Below are 19,673 nucleotides of genomic sequence, written 5' to 3' on the forward strand. Positions count from 1 at the left end.
ATACTATATAGCCGCCACTCAGTAAAATATAGAAATCAAAATCTAATTTAAGTTATTCTCTACATCTACTTACATAACCCCAAAACGTTTCACTTTCATATCATCTATATAGCATTAATATGTATAATTAATGAAAAATAGTCACATCAAGGCATTAACTACAATAATATTTCATTTCTAAAGGTAATAATGTCATCAGACCACCTCAAGTTTTGTAGTTTTTAATATCCAATACACAGCTGTACCCAGAAAATTACACACCACAGAATCGAACCTGTAAATTATTTTTAGTAAGTTAAGTTTTTAATAACCAATTTAATTTGAGCTCTAAATATGTCAGCATTCTTGCAGATCATGGCCTTCGTGTAATATTGTTTACTGTAGTGTTTGTTTTGTTTTATTCTGAAATGCAACATGGCCGACTTGATGCTCACTTCGCTTCTCCTGAATGCAATTAGCTAGTTCTCAAAACTGACCACAGATGGATTTTGGAAAATAGGAAAATTATATAGGAAAATTGACATTTCACTGAAAACTACTATTTTTCCGAAAAACTTTGGGTTCCAAGCTTCAAAATGAGGGGTCATTTATTAAAATCCGTTCAGCCGTTTTCCCGTAATTTCCATTACCAGTTCAAATTATATATATATATATATATATATATATATATATATATATATATATAGAAGATGCTTGACAAAAGCCATTTAATGAACTGTCCAGCATTAACGAAACACAATATAAGCCTGGGAAGCAAGAAGTATTTTATGAACATAATTAATTATTAAATTCCTGCCATTTCAAACAAATAAATGTTGAGCATTTATGTAAGGTGTTTCCGTCATTTCTAGGTTGTGTACATCCGTACAAAAGTGCATGCAAGAGTTGGAGTAGGCTTTCTTAAAACAATGCCAGATGGAAATAAGGACTTCGCCCTATTCTCACCCAGAGATTCTCGCATTCCACGGATGAGGATTCCAATAGCACAATGTCCTGAAAACTTCCTGAAACAATCTCAGAAGTACAAAAATTCATTGTTCCTAGCAATTATCAGAGACTGGCAAGATGTACGATATGCAATGGGGTAAGCAACAATTACAGGAAGTACTGACATTAAATTTAGTATCATAATTTTTAAAATTAGGTTCTCTTCAGCCTTGTTATATTGCAATTATTCCTTATAACTTTAGTAGAATATGCTTTAAAAATTATTGTAGAGAAAATGACGATCCTATGTCAGACTTTAAATTAATGACAAAATAGTAATGAACTACTTAATAAAGTGTGTGTGTAACAAAACTTGACACACTTTGTTTAATAAGAGATCATATAATTGTTATTTGTTAGCACATTTGTCTCATAACCAAATATTTTGAAAGTTGAAACTAAATTATTACTAATGTTGCCAACTTTTGTTATATAAAAATAATGAATATCACGGAAATTCTAGAAAACTTCACCTAGACAATCTACACTTAGAGTTGATGTAATTTTACCTTGTAATAACTGCATAATATGATCATTTACACTATAAAGAAGACATATTGTTAATATAAATTTGAATGTCTAACACACATCAGCTATTAAGTAGTAAATACTGGGTGTTCATTTCAAAGTGTGTCATGATGTCACTGTTGTGAGTCAGCGATTTGAAGCGAGTTTCAGCTTTTATGTCAGAGAAGTTGCCTATTAATCAAGGCGTTCAATCTGAACTTGAGAAGTGTACGGTATAACTTGAACGTCGTAGCAACAGATGGCGGTCTGTACGGTCTGTGTGCTACCATAACCTCTTTCGAACTGTGTTTTGTGCGGGCAAGTCGTACGCAGGGTATTTGTTATCATCGGTTGCGTACGGCAACATTCCACAACACAAATCAAATGCTCCGTGTCCATGTTGACCGTCCAAGTTAATGTCAACAGATACGTAAGAAATTGTCTTAACCCTCTCCCCATATCCCAACAGTAAGAAAAAAACTCACCTCAGTACGTGTTTCCAAACAGTTCACATTCCTGCCACTACTGGCGTTACCGTACGTATCGGTAAGTACTCTTCAGAATGAACGCCATACTTGCTAGGCAACTTCTCTGACACATAGGTAGTACACCTCTGCGGAAGTGTAGGAAGATTGAATTCTCTATGCTCATCGACTAGCCATAATGAGGCATACAGCGAGCCATGACACACTTTGAACTGAACACCCAGTATTCATGTTTATTATAATGTAAACATGTTATGTGCTTAGTATATTTAATTTTCTATTTGGTCATGTATCACTCTTGTCTTAATTTAAATAAAAAAAAGTGTCAACATTTCGTTGATAGCTACCAAACTGAAAAATCATGTTTCTCAATTACGAATCATAATTTTCTTTTTGATACCAAACTTCTGTTCAAAGTACATATATGATGCAAAGAATGTGGGGGAAACAGAGACAGATGTGAGAGCATGATATCTTCTAATTGCTAAATAAACATATCCATACATCTAATTTAACAGGTAATTTCTTCTTTGTGTTTTTGTTACACAGCGATATTATACAAGAAATTGGAGTGTGTGGTGATATCAAAACGGAAACAGTTGCTATACTTATGGAAAATGATATTGAATTTTCACCATATGATGTTGAACTTTATCAATATTTTCCTCGTTCACCATTTCAAATATCAGAGGAAGAAATAGCATCCAGAGAAGATCTCAGGTAAGCGAAACACTTTTAGGTATTACAGTATGTATACATGTGAGACCTCCAAGTCTATGATAGTAAAATAGTTTCTTTGTAGTGTTATATCCTCCAGACATTATATTTAAGTAATGTTTCAGTTTATTTTTATATCACCTTAACGTAAAGTAACCCTTTACCAAAGACATACAAAATAGTGAAATAAAGATCTACCTATACAAATTTTAAATTCCTCTTTGTTAATTGTAAATATCATTTATACAGGTTTATAAATGAATAAATATATAATTTGATTAAAGGGATGACTGCTAAAAAGTAAAGAAAAAAAACTTAAGTGTATAAAAATATTGCTTTTTGTACATAAACAAAGAAATTAATTATGTGGCTGTAACCAAATGCTACCCCTTGTTATAGGGCAGCTAGCCCTTTCTGGATTTTTCTCTCTGTCTCACTAAAAATATAACATTGAGGGACACATTTCACAGACTTTTTATTTTAGGTTACATGTTAATGTGTTATTTATGTTATTTGACACATTAACAATGATTAAAGGTCATAGTCAGACATATTCATTGTTTTACTTTGAAGAAATTACACATGTTCTTCATTACAAGAATTTTATTGATGTTATCGACTTCTGTTTTCCTGTAGTCATAGAAACATGAAACATGCAAGCAATAGGCAATCAATTCATACGTACTATGCCTATGATTCTAACCAAATGTAATGTTTCTCAACATTTTTTTTTTTTTAATTCTTTACTTACGTTAAGGTAGTAAAAAATCGTATACACAACATATGTTTTAAGTAACTCTGCACAACAATGACGAATGACTTCATTGCCTAGATATTATACAAACAACAACTACTTTAAAATAGACTGTGCATAAATAACTATTAAATACGTTCAAACATTACAAGTTCATCCTTCATTGTAAAGCAGTAAGTATAATTTTTCACGCAAAATCCACAGTTAATTCCCGATTTACCACAACAATCGTCTGTAGCTGCATTTAGATTGGCAACAGGCCATGATTGTTTGGCCAAACACCTGCATAGAATTAGAATATATCAGTCCCCTAACTGCCCATTGTGCAACTCAAACCAAGAAATGGATTCGGAACACCTCAAAATCTGTGCTTCAGGGGCTGGCCATGACAATATCTTTGAAAAATATTGGTGTGCAAGAGGTCAAATGACTTTATTGTCAAACGCCTGGCATTAGAAAACAACAACATAATTTTTCACGAAGTTTATAACCTGAAAACATTTTCTATATGATATGATTTACTGTCTATAGAATTTAAGAGGATGGATTTCGTACTATAGAAACTTACATGCTATTTAATAACTACTTAGATTTCATGTTTTGTTAGACAGCGATTTTTTTTATCCTTCCTAAATAAGAGTTCTTAAAATCAAGTGGCAATTGACATACAGTGGCTTGTTACATACAATCAATAAGAATTTTTAGTTAGAACTTAAGGGGAAGATATGGTATTGTTTCATTAATATCTTTGTATGGTTTTGTGTTTCTTTCTCTGTCATTCACAGTTAAATCATCTTAATATTCTTTTCTTGTAGGGAGGAATGTATATTCACCATTGATCCACTAACAGCAAAGGATTTAGATGATGCTGTGTCATGTGTGGAACTCGAAAATGGAAATTTTAAAATCGGAGTTCATATTTCAGATGTTTCATACTTTCTTAAAGAAGGGACGCCGCTAGATGAAGCAGTGTCGAAGAAAGCAACTAGTACTTATTTGGTGGAGACTGTAAGTGTTCTTATTAAATACATAGACATAGTGTATAAGCGTATAATTGTTTGTAATGAAACACAAATGACGCCCTATTAATAATTTTTTAATATCTGAAAGAACATAATTGTTTATCACTATGCAATACTTCATTTGTTTACATTTTATTAATTTTTATACTCGACCATGCCGAAATGTAGTAATTAAACACCTGGTAGTAGCCCTTTAATGCACCTCATTAAAGTACACCTATTCATTATAATTCAGTTGTTCAGCCAATGAGAAATCATCATTGTACCATTATAAAACCGCAAGTATCGATTATTCTCGGATATGCAATCGAAAGACAATTAGTGAAAAGTCACGGAGGCTGGAAATCCAATACTGTCGCAGAAAGTTATGTTCTGTTACTATAATAATTAGCGTTAATTGTAAATAATATTCAAATAAATTCAATTTGTCATCTCGTTTTTCAATTCTAAATCAATTTCCAGGTTATATCAAGACTAATGTTCATGTTATTCTTTAGATTATATCAAAGTCAATGACATTTGTGCCTCGGAAAAAATCAATACTTTCGCGTCTGCACACATCTCACAATTCAGGTCAGTTCTGCTCCTCACTTAGATAACCATAACATGAATACTTATGAATAATTTCAAGTTAGAAATATGGTCGAGCATAAAAAGTCGTATGAAACTTGCCTATAATGGTAATTAAGACGCTCATATGAAAATTATGAAACTCGCTTGCGCTCATTTCATAAACAAACATACTCGCATCTGAATTACTACCATTATAGGCTCGTTGCATAATGGACTATTGTATTATGAAAGCAGTTTTATTGAAAGAGCTATCATAAAACAAGATGTTCTTAACAAAAAATGAGACAAAGGGTATTTGCGCATATGTTAAAGTTTAAATATAATGGAAAATAACCGAGTAATTTCTAAATCTATTTGAAAAATATAATCTCGTGGGATGGTCTAAGGGCAAGGGATAGATAACAACAAAAGTAACAGGATTGTAGCCTAAATATTAAGCTTAATAACTGGCACAACCTCTGACCGGCATTACTGGGACCATTTTTGAATTATCATATATTGAGTTTCTTTTGTTAATGTCTGAAACATCTGAATATAATTTAACATGGGATGATACTTCTGCATCTTATCTCTTTTGGCATAGACTTGTCTAATAACAACAAACTGCACTAGAGTATATAGCAAATATAGCCTAGTTAATGTATTGGAGATGAGTAAATGTAATGTTCGAAATATGTTTTCTTTTCAGGTATATCACATGCTGCCTAAAGAAATGTGTCTTATGTGCTCTCTTTTGCCTGGGCAAGATAAACTAGCATTCTCAGTATTCTGGGAAATCACACCAGATGCAGAAGTTCTAAGCCACTACTTCACACGTTCTGTCATCAACTCATGTACCCAACTTGCCTACGAGCATGCACAGGTGAAATTATACTTTAATATTTTTGTGTCACAATATGATTTTTTTTTTCCTTTAGTACTGGTAATCATATTGATTGGATTATCGTGTTATGTAAATAGAATGTACACATGGAGTTTATGTTCAACTATAAATATAGAGCTTTCAAATAACATAACAATAAAATCATTCATATCAAGAAATGAGATGTGTTAATTTCATTCTGATATACTGTACTTATTTGAAACTGTTTGGTGACTTAAACAATTTTATCAAGAAAATAATCTGTTATATACAAGTCGCGTAGTACAGCGAACTCACGATTATCTGGGCTAATCACCTGATAAATACGCATGTATAACTAAAAACACAGATAATACGATTTTTTTTTACTGCAGAACGAACCTTTTTATGTACTAGGCATACAGTACTGTGTTTGAAAATTCAATGTGCCAAACCTTTAACACTTTCGGTTATCACTTTTAATTTAATTTAAGGGGACAGGAGTGAAATATGTAATTTTTTCATTTTTCTTCCAATTATTTAAAAATTTTTAACCACTTATGCCAATAGGTTCTGTACAATTCTTCAACGTGGAAAATCAACATGATATTGTGACAGCCGGGAGTCGATCACCCGTCCCACAGAGGGCAGGGCGCGCGTGGAAGGAACAAGGCACGCGGAGAGCGAGGAGGCCGCAGTCACGCAAACTAGAGGGGACGGACGTAAGGGGAACGACGGCACGTTGGGCTGCGGCAGAGAGGGGGAAGTAAAGCAGTTGCGACTGAGGGGAAAAATCCAGAGAAGTCGAGAGACGCCATCCTCTCGGCATCTGTAGAAATTTCGAGCATCGTAGTTTCTGGAAAGTGTGGTTCAACTAATAAATAGAAGACGCAAGTGAGCTGGCAACAGTTGTTGTTGGGATTGGACAGCGAATTCAGCTTGTGAATCAGAGCGCCCAGGAGTCTAGGGTTCGACACGCGAGTGAACTTGAGCAGCATCCAGGCGGAAGCAACGCAGTTGGAAGACTTGAGTTCGAGTGCAGTGGACTGTCCCCGGAACTCCTGAGTTCGAGTGCAGTGGACTGTCTCTGATGTCTTGGGTTCGATATACTGTGAACTGGAGTGAATGAGCTAGAAGAACGAGCAAAGGCAACAAACTGTGAACTGAGAACTGACAGTTTTGTTTTGTAAATAGTGCTTTGTGAACATTAGTTGAGATTAGCAGTACATTGTTGTTCTCAACAATCCAAGTAAATTGTCTTTGTCGTCTGTGGAGTGCAATAACGAATACCGTGTTGCTGTGTGGAGTGGAAATCCCATTGTTGACGGGAGTGTTTAAACTCAATTATAGAAAGTGATTATTGTTGTGACAATAAAAGTTACATTATTGTTTTGAATTAAAAGTTACAATATCATTATATTATAAAGAGTGTTTATTTTCAATTATGTGGCTTTTCGATTTACGTTAACACGTATTAATACATGTTATGTACTGAAATAATACTTTGTATAAACTTTTCGCCTTATTAGGGCATCTTCAGATACAGTTATTTACAATATCTATATCCTAAATTCTATATTATGATTAAATCTTTTCGTGTTACATTGTGGTTTAGTCAAATGAACATTTAATTAATATTGTGGCACCGTGCTGGAATACTCTGGTCGCATCAGGGGGTTGCGTGCGCATCTAGCGAGAAGGAAGGCGTGGAGAAACACGAACCCCTGATGCTAGCTGTGGTACGGAGCAAGGGGGGAGGAAAGCTACGGTGACGGCGCAGAGCAGAGAGAGCAAGGGAAACATCTAGAAGTGCATTTCTCTCGAAGATTTCGAAAACCACGCGAAATGAAGATTCCAGAACATGCAGTGTAATAAATAACACCGTGCGTGGCCGACAGTTCAGTCAGTCTACAAGTGACTCTTCGAGCAAGTAAGGAAGCCAGCCTTCGAGAGCATCTGGAAGACCGGGGTTTGACGTGTCGTAGACCGTAGCCGTAAGACTGGGGTTCGACGTGCAGTGAACTTGAGCGAGTCCGTTACATGTCCAAGCGAGTGCGACGCATCCAGAAGACCTGAGTTCGATGTGCAGTGAACTTGAACAGTGCTAGAAGAACTAGCCAAGGAAAGTGAACTGAGAACTGACAGTTTTGTTCTGCACATAGTGCTTTGAGAACATTAATTGAAATTAGGAGTACATTATTGTTCTTTTCAATAATACACGTCGTGTATTGTCATTGTCGTCGTGTGGAGTGCAATAACGACTATTGTGTTGCTGTATTGAGTGGAATACCCAATGTGTAGGGTGAATTATTACAAATAAAAGTCACATTGTTATCGGGTGTGTGGTGGTAAAAGTAGAATAAAAATCACAAGATGTTATTTACATATTTTGATGCTCGACCATGCCGAAATGTAGTAATTATACACCTTTAATGCATGTCATTAAAGTACACCTATTCATTAAAGTTCAGGTTTTCGATTATTCTCTGATATGCAATCGAAAGACGAGGGAAACGTCACGGAGGCTGGAAATCCAATACTGTCGCAGAAGGTTACGTTCTGATACTATAATAATTAGCGTTAATTGTAAATAATATTCAAATAAATTCAATTTGTCATTTAGTTTTTCAATTCTAAATCAATTTCCAGTTTATAAATTCTCTGCATTACATCAAGGTCAATGACATTATTGTTCCTCGGAAAAAATCAATACTTTCGCATCTGCGCACATCTCACAATTTCGAGCTATGAACAAGGTCACTTCCGATCTTCTGTCAGATACAAATAAAATTAATATTTCTGAATAATTTCAAGTTAGAAATATGGTCGAGCATAAAAAGTCGTATGAAACTTGCCTATAATGGTAATTAAGACGCTCGTATGAAAATTATGAAACGAGCGCAAGCGAGTTTCATAAACAAATATACTTGCGTCTTAATTACTATCATTATAGGCTCGTTGCATAATGTACTATTATGATAAAATTTTAATACTACGTTGATAAAACGGAACAAGCTTATAACACCATTTTACTATAGAAAAGATAATATATAAATAGGGTTATGTGTTCATATATACATTTTAACACATTTGACAAGGCTATTGTATATAACCATAATGCAACACGAAGAGATTGTAACCATAATATAGAATTTAGGATATATAGATATTGTAAGTAACTGCATCTGAAGATGCGCTAATGAGGCGAAAACGTTTATAAAAGGTATTAGTTCAATACTTAACATGTATTGATGCGTGTTAACATAAACTGAAAATGATAAATCATATGATTGAAAATAAACACTTCGAAGGATAAATCTCCAACTATAAAAGTTGGAGATTTATCCTTCGAAGAGTTGGAAAAATTCAAATATCTTGCAGCAACAGTAACAAATATAAATGACACTCGGGAGGAAATTAAACGCAGAATAAATATGGGAAATGCCTGTTATTATTCGGTTGAGAAGCTTTTATCATCCGGTCTGCTGTCAAAAAATCTGAAAGTTAGAATTTATAAAATAGTTATATTACCGGTTGTTCTGTATGGCTGTGAAACTTGGACTCTCACTTTGAGAGAGGAACATAGGTTAAAGGTGTTTGAGAATAAGGTGCTTAGGAAAATATTTGGGGCTAAAAGGGATGAAGTTACAGGAGAATGGAGAAAGTTACACAACGCAGAGCTGCACGCATTATATCCTTCGCCTGACATAATTAGGAACATTAAATCCAAACGTTTGAGATGGGCAGGGCATGTAGCACGTATGGGCGAATCCAGAAATGCATGTAGAGTGTTAGTTGGGAAGCCAGAGGGGAAAAGACCTTTGGGGAGGCCAAGACGTAGATGGGAAGATAATATTAAAATGGATTTGAGGGAGGTGGGATATGATGATAGAGACTGGATTAATCTTGCTCAGGATAGGGACCAATGGCAGGCTTATGTGAGGGCGGCAATGAACCTCCGGGTTCCTTAAAAGCCAGTAAGTAAGTAAGTTTTATATATATATTGTAACCAACTTATCTAACACAAACATCATGAATTGTAAATTTAAAAAATTATACGGTATCAGATGATTCATTTTCATGTGTATGTCAACGTTATTTATTATTGTATATTATTATATTTACATACATACACTGGAGAGAACGATAAAGATAACACGGATTGTTGTGACCAATTATAACAAATGCTCAATCACTCAAAATCGTTTCCTTTGTTTCATCTGGTCATCAGTTGTGAAATAAACTTTATTACAAAAAGATTTGCGTCAGAAAGGCAAGCTGTAAGAGATATCTTGTTACTAACAGTCTATTCTTATACAAGATCACTTTGAGACTCGCACACTCAAATTCCAAGCTTGGTTCATAAGTATTCAACATTTCGTGACATAAAATAAAATAAAGCAAAACTCAGTTTTGCACGAATAATTCGCAAACTGGATAATTCGCGCACAGATAATCGAGAATTTTCTGTTTTCTCATTAAGTCATAAGAAGCGCTTATCTTTTACTGTTAAAAACCACTTTATATTGTTTTGTCACTTTACTTGCAGATTATGATTGAAAATCCAGACAAGGAGTGGGGTAAAGATGAACTGCCTCGACTGTATGGAAAACATACTGCAAAAGACCTGAGTCGTGTAGTCAACCATTTAAATCGACTTGCCATCATTATGAGAAGCAGGAGGTTCACGGGCGGAGCCCTACGGATAGACCAGCCAAAGCTCTGCTTCTCTTTGGAAAGTGGCACGGGTCTCCCTCAAGAATACACAGTTTATATCAATAAGGAATGCCATAGGCAAGTATCGTTGTTTATATGAACTATTAAATGCAATTTTGAACTTGGAAATATTAATATGTTGAATAATAAATTAGTTTCTAAATACCTACTTCTGCAGTCTGTACACATTTATAAAGTAAGACGGCCCCCACCACTTAACATCCATAATCCTCACTAACTTAGGTAAAAGTATTCTTCACATTCACTATTGATGTCAGTATACTGCTTTCAAAAACGTATTATGTGTCTTTCACGTGTTAAATTTTATGTTACCTTGTTACATGTTTCGGCCTGCTATTGGCCATCATCTGAATTGGTTGTTGCTGGTCTTGGCGCCTTTTGTTTTGTTCCCTGTGGGGGTGTGTTTGTGTAGTGTAAGGTGGAGTCAAAGAGTGTGTTCTGAAATTGAGTTGTGTGTTGAGAATTTCATTTGGATGTGTTTTTGTGTGTTTGTATATTTCGTATTGTGAAATATTGGAGATCACTAATGCTAATGGCTTCATTGCTAGGTGCAAGGCATTGAAACAACATATTTCGTATTGTTCTAGTGTGTTTAGTTTCTGGCTTTTTGGTTGGATGTGTAGAATTTCCGTATCTGTGTTGATGTCTCAGTATGTGTGGTTAGCATTTGTGATGTGTTCTGCATATGTGGAGGTGTTTTGTAATTTTGTTATGGCTGTGATGTGTTCTTTGTAACGTGTTTGAAATGATCTGCCTATCTGTCCTATGTAGAAGTTGTTGCAGGTGTCACATTTGAGTTTGTATACGCCTGTGTGGTTGTATTTGTTTGTGTTATTTGTGTGTTAAGATGTTTTTGTAGAGTATTATTTATTCTGTATGCGATGTTGTAATTTAATTTCTTGTATGAGGTTGCATTTCAAAACACAAACAAACAAATACAACTACACAGGCGTATACAAATTCAAATGTAACACCTGCAACAATTTCTACGTAGGACAGACAGGCAGATCATTTCAAACACACTACAAAGAACACATCACAGCCATAACAAAACTATAAAACACTTCCACATATGCAGAACATCACAAATGCTAACCACACATACAAAGACATCAACACGGACATGGAAATTCTACACATCCAACCAAACATCCAGAAACTAAACACATTAGAACAACACGAAATATGTTGTTGTTGTTTTCTAATGCCAGGCGTTTGACAATAAAGTCATTTGACCTCTTGCACGCCAATATTTTTCAAAGATATTATCATGGTCAGCCACTGAAGCACAGATTTTGAGGTGTTCCGAATCCATTTCTTGGTTTGAGTTGCACAATGGGCAGTTAGGGGACTGATATATTCCAATTTTATGCAGGTGTTTGGCCAAACAATCATGGCCTGTTGCCAATCTAAATGCAGCTACAGACGATTTTCGTGGTAAATCGGGAATTAACTTGGATTATGATGCAGAGAGTTCCATTTTTTTCCCTTGAGATTGTGTTATCAAATTTTGTTTGTTGAAGTCTAAGTATGTAGGTTTAATAAATCTTTTCACAGAGTAATACGTAGATTTAGTAACACGAAATATACAAACACACAAAAACACATCCAAATGAAATTCTCAACACACAACTCAATTTCAGAACACACACACTCTTTGACTCCACATTACACTACACAAACACACCCCCATAGGGAACAAAACAAAAGGCACCAAGACCAGCAAACCAGTTCTGATGATGACCAATGGCAGGCCGAAACATGTTAACAAGGTAACATAAAATTTAACACGTGAAAGACACATACTACGTTTTCCAAAGTGATAAAGTGTTAAAAGTTGTGTAATTAAGATGTATACTGCTTTCATTATGTCGAATTGTTATTACAGGCTGATAGAAGAATTCATGCTGCTAGCTAATATGACCGTTGCAACACGTCTGAACTCAGACTTCCCTGATCTGGCATTTCTGCGTTGTCATCCACCTCCCCTGGATTATATCATGCAAGAGTTGCAGAAATCTATGGAGCAGAGGGGTATCTTCCTTGACATTACGTCAGCTGGCACTCTTCAGACTTCTATGTGGCGATACAGTGGTGATGATTTTATTAGCAATGCCAGGATGCTGGTGCTTAACAGTCTCTGTGCCAAACCTATGGCTGTAAGTGATCACAATCTGCTTAATTTTATAAAGACAGAGGGCCGATTTCACCAAACTTATTTAAATTTAATTGTTACTTAAAGTCTCTATAAAGGGCAGTGCATTTCTCCAACATAAATTGGGCTTTAAGCTCTCATTAAACTTACTTACTTACTTACTTACAAATGGCTTTTAAGGAACCCGAAGGTTCATTGCCGCCCTCACATAAGCCCGACAGCGGTCCCTATCCTGTGCAAGATTAATCCAGTCTCTATCATCATACCCCACCTCTCTCAAATCCATTTTAATATTATCCTCCCATCTACGTCTCGGCCTCCCTAAAGGTCTTTTTCCCTCCGGTCTCCCAATTAACACTCTATATGCATTTCTGGATTCGCCCATCTATTCCGAGGCTTATTGTAGGGATTCGTAACAAGCTGTTTTTTACGGTGATGGGTTGTTAGCCCTTCGCCCAACCCCCAAGCTGGAGGACCACCCCTTATCGGCTGTCCACGACTGCTTATTCAATATATTCGCAGCTACCCTCCATATCTGGAGGCCGTCTCCTCTATCCGCAACCTGAGGACGCGCCATGCCGTGGTGATAGGGACCCACAATACATGGTCTCATTAAACTACATTTAAATTAATTGGTCAATTTTTGATCATTTAAATAATTAATCAATTTCATAATAATTTTCATCATGGCGAGGACAAAGATGGACTCGATACTTGAAAATGATGATTTCTTACCAAGACAGGCAAGAGAAGATTATTTTAATACAATGGACGAAAAAGATTTGCAAATTCAGTTTAGACTAAGCAAGACATGAGCATTATATATTTTAAATAGGATAGAAGGTGATGCCCACACCTGTGGAGTAATGGTTAGTGCGTCTGGCCGCGAAACCAGGGTGGCCCAGGTTCGATTCCTGGTTGAAGTTTTTTCCGGGGTTTTCCCTCACTCAACATGAGCAAATGCTGGGTAACTTTGGGTGTTGGACCCTGGACTCATTTCACTGGCATTATCACCTTCATCTCATTCAGACGCTAAATAACCTAAGCTGTTGATAAAGCGTCGTAAAATAACCTACTAAAATAAAAAAAAAATAGGTGACTTAGAATTTCCAACTGATAGTTTATTATTTCATAATATTATTTGGAAGTAAATCCCAAAAAGACAAAGTATATGATTATGTCTCATGATGAGAATATTGTAATAATCCTTGGCGCTACAGCCCGTGAAGGGCCTAGACCGACCAGCCGGCTGCTGGCCTCACGCCCACATGCCGAAGCAGAGGTGGACGATCATTCAACCAGAATGGAGGTATCGTGTGGTTAGCACGATGATCCCCCCAGCCGTTATAGCTGGCGTTCGCAACCGGATTTCGCTACCTATCGTAGCTCCCCAAGTGCATCACGATGCTGGGTGGGCACTGGTCCCATACACTGGCCGAAATTTCATGAGAAAATTTCTTCCCCCATGAGGATTCGAACCAGTGCGCATTCCGTAACGCGAGTCCTAGGCAGGAGAGAATATTGTACGAAATGGAAATATAAAAATTGGAAATTTATCCTTTGAAGAGATGGAAAAATTCAAATATCTTGGAGCAACAGTAACAAATATAAATGATACTCGGGAGGAAATTAAACACAGAATAAATATGGGAAATGCCTGTTATTATTCGGTTGAGAAGCTTTTGTCATCCAGTCTGCTGTCGAAAAATCTGAAAGTTAGAATTTATAAAACAGTCATATTACAAATTCTATATGGTTGTGAAACTTGGACTCTCACTTTGAGAGAGGAACATAGGTTAAGGTGCTTAGGAAAATATTTGGGGCTAAGAAGGATGAAGTTACAGGAAAATGGAGAAAGTTACACAACACAGAACTGCACGCATTGTATTCTTCACTAACATAATTAGGAACATTAAATCCAGACGTTTGAGATGGACAGGGCATGTAGCACGTATGGGCAAATCCAGAAATGCATATAGAGTGTTAGATAGGAGGCCGAGACGTAGATGGGAAGATAATATTAAAATGGATTTGAGGGAGGTGGAATATGATGGTAGAGACTGGATTAATCTTGCTCAGGATAGGGACCAATGGCGGGCTTATGTGAGGGCAACCCATCTGTCTTTTTGTTTTTTATGATTTTAATACATTTTCAGGTTACCTCTGTTTATGACGACATTTTATTGTCGTAATATAACAAATGAATTCACGATAAACATCACTGCTTACATTAACAAGGCACATGGCCTTCGAAATTACGACTTTACTATGATTCCGAAGGCTGTGATTCTTTAATTGGAATTAAATTAATTGACTTTATTTTAAATGCGTATTAGTTTGGTGAAATGCAAACGAATTATTTACGATTTAACTTCCGTATTTAAGTTAAATTACAGTTAGTTAATTGTGAATTAGTACCGGTAACATGTTGGCAAAATCAGCCCTGAGAGCAGTAAGGTGGATTCAACTTATTGATTATATTATAAAACTTATTACGTAGTTGTTGATATGAAGGAAATTTAATTTTCTTCCAGCGAGCCAAATATTTCTGCACTAAGTTTGCATCTCTGGAGGAAGATTTCTGGCACTACGCACTCAATGTACCGTTGTACACACATTTCACGTCACCTATCCGGAGATACGCTGATATAATGGTGCATCGATTACTTTGTGCCTCACTTGAGTATGCACCTAGACCTACCTGGAATCCAGATGATGTACAAGCGTAAGTCATGCATGAATTTCAGATAAATAATACCCATATTACATCCTTGCATCTGTTCCCATTTCCTCACGTCAAGGAGGCTTGTATTTTAAGTTCTGTGGAAAGTGGAAGTGGAGGAAGGAAAAAGGAAAATAGTAATTATTTATATAGGGTGAACCATAAGTAATACCATTAATTCTGATGGATGATTCCTTTGGTAAAGAGCAACAATAAAGTCAAATACCATTTTGCTATGTTTTGAATGGTTTTCCAGAAAAACGTGCAATTTAAAATACATTAATTATGAGATCGTACAATGCTATAATCAGCTAGGAGTGCACATTAAGTAGTGTTACTCTGAACAACCCCTTCACCTGGCTTCTCCTGAATAGAGAAGTGGAAGGTCATTGTCATGTATATTGTTTTTATAATAATAATAATAATAATAATAATAATTCTTTATTTATACTGGCAGAGTTAAGGCCATAGGGCCTTCTCTTACACTCTACCAGGTCACAAAGTATATAAGCAGTTAAAATTTAACAAAAAGTTAAAGAACAGACTACTAACATATTACAAAAAAATTTAATATGGAAAACGTAATGTTTTTTTTTTTTTATCCAATGCCACCAGGTTGTCTTTTCGACATTTCTGGTCTTCTCTCCTGGCCATGGCTTAATTGTAACCCACTTCTGAGGTTGGGGCGCCTGGAAGGCGGAGTTACATTACCCCGATGATGTGATAGGATGATTATGATAATGTGGTGCCAGGAGAGGTCTTAAATCTAAACTTAACCTAAATTCCAGACCATGGACGAACACAGGAATAATCCCCTTTAAGGAAAAACTCCTGTGCTCTAACCGGGAAGCGAACCCGGGACCTCATGAACTATAGCCAGAAGCTCTGACCACTAGACCATGAGGCTGGTCAATCTTCTTAATGTATCCAGCTGTTTGCTGACAACATAAAGTCCACTACAGTCCACTGTAGTCTTTTCAGTTGTTTTTTTATGAAAAATGAGGGCTATTTTGATCGGTGTTCATTATAGATACCTGTTGCTACTAGCCAGAGTTGGGGTGCAGTCAATATATACTGCAGAGTTGTGTTTTCTGCAACTGGTAATGATGATTTTAATTTACTTCTTTTGTGGTTTATGGATGGACGTATAGAAGAATGTGTTCCAGATCTTCATCATGATTATTACACGACAGACAAGTAGGAGTATTATCAGAAAGGTGAAATCGGTGTAGGTACAATTGTAGAATATAACAAAATGGAATGTAATAAAATAATAATAAAAAAGAAAAGAAATACGAATATTAAATAAAATTCACAATAAAAAGGCTATGCTAATAAATTCATCAGCTGATAAAGAGAACAAAAAGGGGAAAGGAAGGAAAAGAAATATATAGCCTGTATTTTTACAAAACTATCGCAGAGAAAAGGGCTTATAACTGAAAGGAATCTGAATTGAAAAAGTGTAATTTTAGTTTATTTTTGAAACTAGACAATGTCCGACAGTCTCTGACATGTTGTGGTAGAGAGTTCCAGAGATGAGCTGCAGAGACCGTGAAAGATGAGTAGAAGGATGTTCTGTGTTTAGGAATGGAGAGTGTGATATGGCATTGTGAGCGAGTATCTATTTCGTGATATGAGGACAAATGTTGAAAACGAGAAGCTAAGTAGCTAGGGTTAGAGGTTTGAAGAATAATGAAGAGTAAAGTGAGAGAGTGAATAGTTCTTCGCTCTTTGAGACGGGCCCAGGACAGCTTATTTAGTGAAGGTGTGATACGGTCAGATCTACGGACGTTGCAAATAAATCGAACACATGCATTATAAACCCGCTGTAATCTGTCTGTTAGTCTCATGTTAAGGTCAGTGTAGTCACAGTAATCAAAATGAGGCATCAAGAGCGACTGCACTAAATTCTTCTTGAGAAGCAACGGGAGGAAATTTCGAATTCTTTTTAGTGCGTGAATTTTCATAAAAACTATTTTACATATGTTTAAACTCGTAATAAAAAATACAGATTTTTATCTCCCGCCAAAAATTGTTTTTAATGGTATGATTGGATGCAGAATTTTTTTTATACAAAAAACTTTAATGGCATTTTCTTCTATAATAATTAGGGGAGGTAGTATAGCAAAATATAAATGATAGCATTGAAATCTCCATGGTGCATGTTCCAAGTCACCACACTGTATAATAAACGGCGGCTTGAGCTTTTGTGAATGTAACTTATTTTTTGTACTTATTCTAACTCTTCTAGTTAGTACCCTCTTTCGAGGATCGAGGTTTTAAAAGAGTCTCCATTTTTTTCCTATCCTTCTACAGTTGAGTTCCATCTCATGCCATACTTCTTTTGACGTACCTCTTAACCTAGTCCAATCATCTGCCCCTTGGTCTCTTTTCTCTCTCTATTAATTCCAGCGCTTTTTCTGAGCAATCTGTCATCAACCATCCTTTTCACATGATCAAACCATCTCATTCGTTGTTCTAAAGATGTCTGTAAACTTTCAGCTCTTCTTCTTTAATTTTATTTCTTCGTTTTTTATTTTATCTGTTTTAGTATTACCCATAGTTCCTCTCAGAAATCCCATTTCTGCACCCTGAAATCTACTAATTTGTAAATGTCTGTATCTCAGTACCATATGTCACAATAATCGATCTTGTAGCTGCATTTAGATTGGCAGGCCATGACTGTTTGGCCACACACCTGCATAGAATTGGAATATATCAGTCCCCTAACTGCCCATTGTGCAACTCAAACCAAGAAATGGATTCGGAACACCTCAAAATCTGTGCTTCAGTGGCTGACCATGATAATATCTTTGAAAAATATTGGAGTGCAAGAGGTCAAATGACTTTATTGTCAAATGCCTGGCATTAGAAAACAACAACAACAATAATCGATCTTATACATTAATATTTCTTACATTTTAAAATATATCTTTGTTCCATAGCACACCTTTTATCAGCTGATAAAATTTTGTACTCGACTGTATCCTTCTACCAATGTCTTCCATAGTGTTATTGTTTTTACTAATTTTGCTTCCCACATATATAAAATATTCTACTTCTTAAATATTCATGCCTTTTATTTTCAACTCAACACTCTTCTTTTTCTCTCGAAATTAGTTTTTAAACCAAACTCTTCAGCATTTTCTTCATTCCAATGTCTCAAGTCTTCTCCAAATCAGATTATGTTGTTGTTGTTTTCTAATGCCAGGCATTTGACAATGAAGTCATTTGACCTCTTGCACTCCAATATTTTTCAAAGATATTATCATGACCAGCCATTGAAACACAGATTTTGAGATGTTCCGAATCCATTTCTTGGTTTGAGTTGCACAATGGACAGTTAGGGGACTGATATATTCCAATTCTATGCAGGTGTTTGGCCAAACAATCATGGCCTGTTGCCAATCTAAATGCAGCTACAGACGATTTTCGTGGTAAATCGGGAATTAACTGTGGATTTTGATGCAGAGAGTTCCATTTTTTCCCTTGGGATTGTGTTATTAAATTTTGTTTGTTGAAGTCTAAGTATGTAGATTTAATAAATCTCTTCACAGAGTAATACGTAGATTTAGTAACAGGTCTGTAAGTAGCAGTGCTGCCCTTCTTTGCTAAAGCATCCACATTCTCATTTCCCAGGATTCCACAATGGGATAGTATCCATTGGAATACAATTCTTTTATTGAGTGATATTAATTGAGAGAGCATTTTAATTATTTCTGCTGTTTGAGATGAAGGTGTGTGTTTAGAGACGATTGATAGAATAGCTGCTTTGGAGTCTGACAATATAACTGCATTCCTAAATTTGTTGATTATAATTAGCATAGATAAGCCTTTTTAAGTCAGACTACCTCCTTATTCTTAAACAATTTCACACATACTTCATTCAATATAAGATGGACAAGGATTGGTAGTAATACACTCCTGGTACCTTTATTGCTTTCAAACAACTTATTATTATCATCACAACAAAAGACTCAACTTCTAACATTGCGACTTTTTTTTACCTGAAAAATTCGTTGAAGTGGTGTTCATTACGTCCACATTTGACTGTACTGTGCAGCATTGAAGTACCATGATAACGTAAAAGTCATACAAAGAATGCAGTGATCACCTGAGTGAAATAAGTGAAGATTATAATGTACGTGATTAATTTACTACACTGAATAATTG

The 19,673-nt window shown here is 35.7% G+C and overlaps 1 protein-coding gene across 2 annotated transcripts in view; it reads left to right on the top strand.

Annotated features, from left to right (window-relative positions):
• Positions 1 to 19,673, top strand: part of LOC138713177 (DIS3-like exonuclease 2) — a 44,280-nt gene that overhangs the window by 12,279 nt on the left and 12,328 nt on the right. For both annotated transcript variants that reach the window (XM_069845053.1, XM_069845052.1), the window contains exons 7-13: positions 852 to 1,084; positions 2,529 to 2,699; positions 4,266 to 4,458; positions 5,734 to 5,907; positions 10,436 to 10,680; positions 12,512 to 12,782; positions 15,313 to 15,503. In XM_069845053.1, the coding sequence (XP_069701154.1) occupies positions 852 to 1,084; positions 2,529 to 2,699; positions 4,266 to 4,458; positions 5,734 to 5,907; positions 10,436 to 10,680; positions 12,512 to 12,782; positions 15,313 to 15,503 (1,478 nt within the window). The remainder of the gene's footprint in view (positions 1 to 851; positions 1,085 to 2,528; positions 2,700 to 4,265; positions 4,459 to 5,733; positions 5,908 to 10,435; positions 10,681 to 12,511; positions 12,783 to 15,312; positions 15,504 to 19,673) is intronic.

This window comes from Periplaneta americana, chromosome 14 (genome assembly GCF_040183065.1).
Source record: "Periplaneta americana isolate PAMFEO1 chromosome 14, P.americana_PAMFEO1_priV1, whole genome shotgun sequence".
NCBI classification, from domain to species: Eukaryota; Metazoa; Arthropoda; class Insecta; order Blattodea; family Blattidae; genus Periplaneta; species Periplaneta americana.